The sequence below is a fragment of the Copadichromis virginalis genome, linkage group LG3 (assembly GCF_057382275.1).
Source record: "Copadichromis virginalis isolate Kocher_CV1m ecotype Utaka linkage group LG3, C_Virginalis_male_GT1.1, whole genome shotgun sequence".
Classification (NCBI taxonomy): Eukaryota; Metazoa; Chordata; class Actinopteri; order Cichliformes; family Cichlidae; genus Copadichromis; species Copadichromis virginalis.
The window spans coordinates 5,698,024-5,707,616 of record NC_140620.1 but is presented as its reverse complement, the minus strand read 5'-3'; the positions used below and the strand labels follow the sequence as shown (position 1 = coordinate 5,707,616).

The following is a 9,593-nucleotide window of genomic DNA, read 5'->3' as shown; positions in this document are numbered from 1 at the left end:
CCTTCTTCAGCTCTGAACAGATGATGAAACACTGAATGATTTCAAGCACTTTGTCTAATAAACTTACATCTTTCATTCTTTATACAGATTGAGTCTCTGTGGTTTGTCAGAGATCAGCTGTGATTATCTGGCAGCAGCACTGAAGTCCAACCCCTCCCATCTGAGACAGCTGGACCTGAGTAATGAGTACTCCTGGTCTTCGACCAAGAACAAGCTGCAGGATTCAGGAGTGAAGCATCTGTGTGGTTTCCTGGAGAGTCCAGGATGTGGACTTGAAACTCTGAGGTCAGTCAGCATGTTTTAGTTGTGCTGAGATGAATATGATGTGAAAGTTGTGCTGACACTAAACTGCAGACATCAGGCTGATATTATACTGATCCACACTGAGGATCTTCATGGTAAAGTCTGTTTTCTTCTTCTCTGGTTTAGTCCATTGACTGCAGCAGAACAATGTTCACATTTCAAACCTTCAAAGAAGAAGAAAAATCCTCCACTGGATAATTCACTGTGAAACTCTCCAACTCTTCATTCCACCTTAAAGTCTGTCTGACACTGAAATCCAAAGCAAAATGTGCGTTTGCTTTACAGACAGCAGTCCAACACAAACATACACACATCATCCAAAACACAGTCCAACATCCAAATCTCCTCCACTGCCAGCATGAATGATGGGAAAGAGAAGGAGGAACACTCTGACATTCAGGGTTAGAATGAGTTTCATGAAGCAGACTGTGAAGATCAAAGCTGCATTAGAAAGCTTACATGAATGAATGAGTGGACAGAAGTGGACAGAGATCGCCTGAAGCACTTCAAAGGCTTAAAATAAGCACATTTATCTTTATTCTTTATCAACTCTGTTAGTTTCTCTCAGTTTTCTGTGGAATGAAGCTAACAGCAGGCTAATAAGATGCTGACCAATAGGTTTCTATTAAAGGTTGTAATTTGTATATGAAAAAGTGCTTTGGCTCAGCAGGGATCAGCTTACAGGTAGAATACAGCTGCTGGATGGGATTAGCATGTCATAGCTATCTACCAAACTGCTAACTGGGGGATTTCAGGCCATCTATGAATCATTTTTGCTAACTGTTTATTCAGCTTAGGCTCACAGGGCTGGAGCCTGTGACCTAACTGTCATAGGGCAAGAGGCGTGGTCCACCTGCACAGGTGAGCAGTCCATCACAGGGCCAACAGAGAGAGACAGAGAAGCACTCTCTCACATCCACACCTACAGCCAATTTAGAAGCACCAATGAACCTAAGCAGCATTTCATTGGACTGTGGGAGAACATCCAACCTCCACAGAAAGGCCAACAAGCTTCAACCTACAACCTTCTTGCTTTAAGGCACTAGTGCGAACCACTTTTCCCCATTTCAGCCCAAATCCTGCATCTTCCTGTTTCTGACTCCAGGCCAGCTCCACTAACACTTTCTCATCAGACACTGCCACCTAGTGGAGGAAGTCTTAGTTCCATTTGAAGCTTCAGATTACAGTTAGTTCCTTTACAAAGAGGTGGAGGTGGTGGGGCCACAGCACCATCATCACTGAGTGCCATAGGACACGTAACCTTTGTTTCCATATGCTGGGAACTTCCTGTTGTTCCAAGGAGGACTGGAAAATGTGTGAAAATCTCCCAGTCAGTTCCTCACAGCACACTTCAATCATTTCCCTCCCACAGCATCAGGACCAGTGTCATGAATCGCTGTGCGGCAGGCAGGAGATGTGGACCCAAAATGCAAGACTCACAGACTCAGGGGAAGAACTCAAAAACCACAGTTTTATTTGCTGGTAGGACAAACATACAAACTAAACTAAACTGGGAAACAACAAACTAAGAACTCACAGAGCGACACAGGGAGATCCACACAGCATGAGGGACGACGCGACACTGACTCAGAGAAACACAGGGTTTAAATACACTGGGGAGTAACGAGGGGAATGAGACACAGGAGGGCACAGCTGGGAGAAATCAGGACTGACAAGACAAGCAAAGCAGGACACATTCACATAAGACATGGACCTTCAAAGTAAAACAGAAAGTATCACACAGAGACGCGAACTTGACACAGTGGAAACAGCAACTAAGAAACACACAGACATAAACCATAAGGCAGAGGACTCTAAGAACCGAGAGACACAGAGGGGAACTCAAACATGCAGACACAGACTTACACAGAACAGAGGGGACACAGAGAAACATGAAGGGCAAGGGATCGAAACCAGAAACCATAGAATAACTCACACAAGTACAATAATACAAACATCACAAAGAACTAAAAACGCTGGGTCAGGAAACCCAGGACCGTGACAACCAGGGCTTTTTCTCTCTTTGGTCCCACTAAGAGATTTCCACACAAACACCTCATCAGTGGGACTCTCAGAGCTACCAGCCCTTTGCTACAATCACAAAGCTCTTCATTGAAATCAATGATATCAAAGCTGGAATCAAATGAGTCCAAGTCTTCTGCTGATTCAGCATCACATTCATCTTTGCTCCTTGTTCTGCATCCCCACCATGGACTTCATTCCTTTCCAAGCCAGCCTTGAGTGTCCTTTATTCAGCTCATCCTCTGCTTTACTTTGACACCTGATTTTAGCTGCTTTATCTCTCTTTCAACAAGTTTCTGTGCCTCAATCTTTTTCTTCTCTCCCTCATAACAAGACAGCTTCTTCTGCCTGAGAACATGTTGGAGTGATTTACTAATCCAGGGCTGCTTATTGGGGAAAATACTTCCTGTTTCCAAAGTAATCCCCATTTTTCCCAGAAAGAAATGTAAGTAGAAATCGATGATCCAAGTGAGAACATGAGCCTTTAAAAAGTCCCAGTGGGTGCAGTCAAAGCAGTCCCTCAGTCCCAGTATAGAGTCTTTGGTGCAGACTGGAACAACTGTGTGCCCAGTTTGAGCTCTCTTCAGTCCTGTGACCTGACAGACCCAGAGGGGCCATCACATCACATTTAGAAGCTCCCCTAATGGAGCCACAACACATGTCCAACACTTAGTCTGTCTTGTTGGACCAACTGGAAGAAATGATTCAAGGACTTAGTCACAGAACAGAGATTCAAATCTCCAAAATCCAACTGGCTGCATCAGGACATATAGTCTGAAACTCTGCACAGTTTCCTGTTTGAAGCTGCTTCCTGTTGGCTTCAGCTGTTTGGAGTTTCCATTTTCTAAACTTCTACATTCTGAACCTTCTTCAGCTCTGAACAGATGATGAAACACTGAATGACTTCAAGCTCACACTTTGTCTAATAAACTTACATCTTTCATTCTTTATACAGATTGATGGACTGTGGTTTGTCAAAGATCAGCTGTGATTATCTGGCAGCAGCACTGAAGTCCAACCCCTCCCATCTGAGAGAGCTGGAGCTGTGGGGAAACAACCTGAAGGATCCAGATGTGAAGCAGCTGTCTGATCTTCAGCAGAGTCCAGACTACAGACTGGAGACTCTGCTGTAAGTAGAGTGATGGAGTGAGTGGGTGGTGCTGTCAGCAGTATTGTACTAAACACAGTCAGTATGAAACAAAGATCCAGTGTTTCCTGTAAAGCTGCAGCTTCTCAGTGAAGCTGTGAGAGGAGAACGGTGACAGGCTTCAGGATTGGACACAAACACTTCCTGTTTCTGACCTTTATGGTCACCATAGTAACAGCTGACACGCTCTGATCAAACGCTGTCAACAGCCAATCAGCTCTCTGAACAAAGCAGCACGCAGACCAATGACTGCATTCGTTTCCAAGTTTAAAGCAGTGAAGAACACAGTCTGTAGGTGAGGAAGAATTTAGTGAGAGCAGATGTTTGGATGGAATTCCTCCAGTTAACAGCTGGAACCGTCCATCTGGATTGTTGGGCTTGTTGTTGGGGTTGCTACAGAGCTCAGAGTGGACACACCAAGGTTCTTCTAATGAATGAAAGTCCAAACTCAAACTAGGAGGGAAAAACATTTTCATCAACTTCAATAAAAATCCAAAGATTAGAAAAAGTGAAGCAACAATGAGTCCTAGTACAGTCCCAGCACTGAAGTCCCTGCTGCTCTTTATACTGGATGTGCTGCATCACTGACTGACAGCTGATGAAGAGTCTCTGGAAACACGCGTTTATCTCCTCTGCTCTTCCTTCTTCTCTCTGCAGGTGGAGCTGATGATGGTAAACAGGGCGGTGTGTGTGCTGAGAGAGGAGGAGCTGTGTCCTGATGATCCAGAGAGGTTGAAGCAGCAGCAGCTTGTGTGTAGAGACGCTCTGACTGGGCCATGTTACTGGGAGGTGGAGAGGAGAGCTTCATCCAGCAGTGACTGACAGAGGAATGAGAAGAAGTGCAGATGACTGTCAGTGCTGCAGAGTGAACTGCTCTGAGAACAGCTCCACTGTCAGACACAATGTAGAGTCCAGCATCATCCCTGTGTGTCCCTCTGGATCTGACAGAGGATCATCAGTGTATCTGGACTGCTCTGCTGCTGCTCTGTCCTTCTACAGTCTCTGCACAGTCTCTGTCTGACTCTGGCTTCAGACCCTCCTGGATCAAACTCACCTGGAAAGACTTTCAAACATCACTCAATAGATTTGAATACAGAATATATTTGATATATACTGTAGATGTACTGTAGAGTTGCAGTTTGTCACTTGTAAATACAGTCTGTGAGCAGCTGTGAGCTGAAAGATCTTTCTAGAAACACGAAATGTTTTCACTCTTCTGTTGCTTTTTCATATATTTCCACAACATTAATATTGATCCCACCTGTCTCACCTGTTTCATGCTTTTATACATAATAACAGGACACGTGTGATCTGAGCGCTGCTGTGGTTGCTGTGCTGCACGTCTTCATTTAGATAACAGAGACATCTAGTGGTTCAGAGGGAGAACTGCAGGAGGTGGAGCTGTGTTTTAGCATGGAAAACTTTTTATCTTTAAGGCGCAGATACAAATATGACAAGTATCAGTGTGAGATACAAAAGGTCACATCAGTCAGCAGAGGGAACAGTGATCACACAGCAATGTAAGAATAGAAACATAACAGTGAATCTGGACATGTATACAGATGGAAGCAAATAAACAGGATGTAACACTACATTAAAGCCACAAATGAATCATCAGAGCTGAGCAGGTGATGGAGAAACAGGTTTACCTTTTAGGTGACATGAATGAGTTGATGGGAAGTTATGAACTGTTTCTGAGAGACAAATAACACCAGGATCCTTTTCTAAGTAGCTGACAGCTGGTAACTGTGCAGGGGCGGGTCTAGTAAAGTTTTGCCGACCTAAACCAGGGGGTTTAGAGTATCATAGAGTTTTTGTGGTTTGTTTTCTTTAAGTCATTTCACAGATTTTCTCCATAATTTCAATTCCTTGAATAAAACAACAAACTTAGGGGATGATTTTGTAATCCGACTTTATGTATGAAAGATTTGACTAAACATAAAACAATCTTCCGACTCAGTCGTCATTCTTATCTTGTGAAATCAAACCAAACGTTCTGTTGTCTCTAAATCAGGGATTGATGAAATCTTTGGTTGCATCCATTTATGAACATGTTCTCATTCATATTAAATCGTAGTCTAAGTCCTTCTTTAGAGGGATAAATGTCATTCATTGTCTTCAAATGTGTTTCTGTTGTTTTGGGGGGAAGTTTGAAGTCCATTGTTCAAAGTCTGTTAATGAAACTTTATGAAGTTTATGTAGGATGTTTTTCCTATTTTGTATTTGTTTGAATTATGATGTATTTCTGACTCTTTCTGCCATGATGCCAGGTCTCTCTTGAAAACAACATTTTTAATCTCAATTAAATTTTCACCTGGAGAAATAAAGATGATAATAATAATTTTGTCTTCAGGGAATCATTTCTCTGTAAAACAGCTTCTTCTGAAACTCTTGTTACATTTCTTGTTTATTGTTTGCTGGTTTTAGAAAAATGTCATCGTCTCTGTGTGAACTTAAACTCTACATGTGGTGTCAGCTATAAACGAGCTCTAGAGTCTAATAACGATGCTTTTATTATTGTCTGGTATCCAACCTAACCCTGGGCCTCTGGCTGAATGTGAAACACCAGCAGATGTTAAAAACTGTCTGGGTTACACGTGCATCACGTCGTGTGCTTCCTGACATGGATATGATTGGAATCTGGGCCTGTTCAAGCGGTGCTGGTATCATTGTTGTTTCTGAGACTTTCCAAATCTTTACTGGATAAAAACGTAGCAACTGATGGATTTAACATTTAGCACTCAGACTGTCCCAGAAAAGGCGGAGGTCTGGAAGTTTATGTGAAGCTCTGTCTTGCTGCTCAAGTCTTGTTCTCTCCATCTGCACCTCAGCCATTTGAAATCTTGGCCTTAACTATTGATCTGTTTGGAAATCAGACTGTTGTTGGCTGCTATCAGCCTCCACCTGCTTCCCCCAGCACATCACCGTCTCTGGTTCAACTTTTATCTGAGCTGCATTTTAATGACGTCTTTCAGATGGATGATTTTCATTGGGACTGGCTTTCTTCTGTGTCTGATGATTTTAAGGCACGCTGCTTGTTTTTAAAACTGACTCAAATTATTTAAAGCCTCACACGCCTTGATCCTAAACACCCAGATAAATCTGCTCTTATTGACCTTTTTTAACTAATATGCTGCGTAAGTTTTCCACATCTGCAGTTTTTGCCAACGACCTGAGTGATCACTGCATAGTTGGTGCTGTGAGAAACACTCTCACGCTCCGAGCCCGCATCAGTTTGAACTGGGGTCGTATTAAACAGGCTGACAATGTCAGTTTGGGAACATTTACAGGAGAGTCGTGTCTACTTTGTGGACAGACACGCCCCTTTTTGCCAGGTCAGGGTGAAAGGTCGGGACAGGCCTGGTTTGGTTCAGTACCGGCCGATCTCCTACATGAGAGAAACCAGGCCTGGGCAGGAAGTCTGGCTCTGATGCTGATTGGCTACGTTTTCATTAGCTGTGTAATCGGATTACTGCCTCCATCATCAAGATCCAATGTAACTATTTTTTACTTTAACGACTGACAGTCCAAACGACCGTAGGAGGTTTTGGCAAACTATAAAGTGTCTCTGCCAGCTGTGACTCCTCAGAGCTTCCTCCTCACTTAAATATCGACTCCACTCCTGTGTCACACAAAACTGAAATGTTGCTTTAACAAACACTTTGTTGCTTCTTGTTCTTTGTTCAGCACAGTATCTGATGGTAAACCTCTTGCACACAACTCTGCTCGTAGTTCCTGCTTACTGATACCTTTTCCTTCACACCTGTCACAGTAGAAGAGGTTTGTAAGGCTTTGAATAGCCCCAACACCAGAAACTCGTCCTCACAATCGTTCTCCTTCCTTCTTGCACTTGGCTGCAAATATCATAGCTGAGCCAGTGTCTTATATTTTTAATCTTTCTCTACAACAGAAGGCTTTACCACAGATGTGGAAGTGTGCCTCTGTACTCCCCCACTGAAAGCTGGTGATTCTTCAACAGTTAGTAATTACAGGCCAATTTCCAAACTCTGTGTCTTATCTAAGGTTCTTCAAAGGCTGGTAAATCAACTTCAAAGTTATCTGGATGAAAATATGATTTTATCTCCCTTCCAGTCTGGTTTTAGGAAACTGCACAGTACTGGAGCTGCTTCGATAAAAGTTCTCAAAGACGTCTATGAAGCGCTGGATGCAAAGAACTACTGTGCAGCTCTTTTTATTGATCTATCAAAAGCCTTTGACACTGTCGACCACAACAAAAAATCTTCTGGCACAACTTCACCTACTTCCAAGCTGCGTGGAGAGGATGAGGATCTAACAGCACAGGAACTCCAGCAACACTCAGCAGCAGCTGCTCCCAGTCCCTTGGTTTATGAGCTGAGCTGCTGACCACAGCATTTTATGTCATAGATTACTGGAAATAGGCCTTTCAGACCGAGCAGCTGGCTGCTTCTCTAATGTTCTTTTGGACATCAGCAGTGCGTTCAGCTCAATGGTCTCTCTTCCAGCTTTTTAAATGTCACTAAACGAGTGCACAGGGTTCTGTCCTGGGCTACTTATGTCAACGGTGTGGCACAAAATCTAGATGCATCTGTTCATTTTATACCATCAACATAGTTTTCAAACCATTACAGCAGCTGTTGATAGTATTCAGTCTCAGCTGGCTCAGACTGGCTTTAAATGTAGAAAAAACCAAAGTCATGTTGTTCACAAACAGAAAGAGGGTCCGGCTTTATTTCCTTCTCCTGTATCTGCTCAAAGTATTTCTATTGAAACTGTGGCCTCGTACACATACCTCGGTATTGTGGTTGATGACAGTCGTTCCTATAAGCCACACATTGAACATCTAATAAAGACACTGAGGCTGAAGTTGGGCTTCTCTTCCAGGAACAGATCATGTTTCACAGGAAAAAGCTTGTTGCTGCCACCTTTTTTTTTACCTGCCCTGGATTACAGTGACAGGATTTATATGAATGACTCTGCTCGCTCTCTTCATCTGTTGGATTTTGTCCATCATGGGGCATTAAGATTTATAACTGTCTGTAAACCTTTAACACACCACTGTACTCTGTGTTCTCTGGTTAACTGGTCCTCATTGGTCTTACACAGGATGGTCCATTAGTATCATTTTATCTATCAATCTGTTTCTGGGTTACTGCCTCCTATTCATCAGAGTACATGTTAGGCAAACAGTTTAGTCACAGCCTGCAGTCTCAGGACATCATTACATCCACTGTTCCATCAGTTCATGCAGAGCTTGGGAAGAAGGCGTTCTCCTTTTCTGCTCCGTCTTCATGGAAAACATAACCGAAGGATTTAAGGCTCTCCGTTGATTTCACTTGCAGACTTCAAAAGACGTACACATGTTTTTGTGAAACCATCTCTGGGAACTTGTTCTCGTTTTTAATGTGACTGAGTACATTACACAAACTTTTCTTTTATTGTTGTAATTTTAATATGTTTGTCTGGAACAGGTCTCTCTTGTAAATGAGACATTGAGTCTCAATGAGCCGACCTGTATAAATAAAGCTTCAATTACAAAGTCCTTTGTTTAAAAGTTCCTTCAGCTGCCAGTGGGACGTGCTGTGGCTCTATCGGTTGCAGAGCCTTTATATTGTTAGTTAGAAACTACAAATATAATGGCTCACTGTATTTCAGAATCAGAGAAACTTTATTAATCCAGGAGGGAAACTGAGTTGTCATAGCAGCAAATATACAAGAAACAACAAGCACTCATATAAAGTGAGTGTAGAAACAGTTATGATAGATAAATATTCAGATAAATAGAGAAATAGAGAAATATAGGTATAAATTGTTACGAAATCAGTTTTACTCCGGTTCTTTTATTCGTCGAGGCATCCAGAGACGGCACCAGAACTCAGTAGTTATTTCACAAAACCTTTATTCATCTTCATTTAAGAATAAGAATCTTTACTCTTTAATGTCACAAATTTCTCTTTGTATGTAACATAACAACATACATGATACAGCTGCAGCAACTGAGGCGAGGAGAGAGGCAGCAACAAGAAAACTGGAAGAAGGAGACCAACAACACCACCTGTGGAAATCTTTCCCCAATCAAGCGTCATCATATCAGCATTTCATCAAAAGCACACATGCTCCGACCTGACAATGCAGAGCTGTG

At 42.6% G+C, this 9,593-nt stretch overlaps 1 protein-coding gene across 1 annotated transcript in view; it reads left to right on the top strand.

Annotated features, from left to right (window-relative positions):
- The first annotated feature begins 182 nt into the window (after window positions 1-182).
- LOC146712423 (ribonuclease inhibitor-like) overlaps window positions 183-9,593 on the top strand; it is a 121,125-nt gene continuing 111,714 nt past the window's right edge. Inside the window, exons 1-2 of the mRNA XM_085436492.1 lie at window positions 183-186; window positions 228-285. Of these exons, the coding sequence (XP_085292618.1) occupies window positions 183-186; window positions 228-285 (62 nt within the window). The remainder of the gene's footprint in view (window positions 187-227; window positions 286-9,593) is intronic.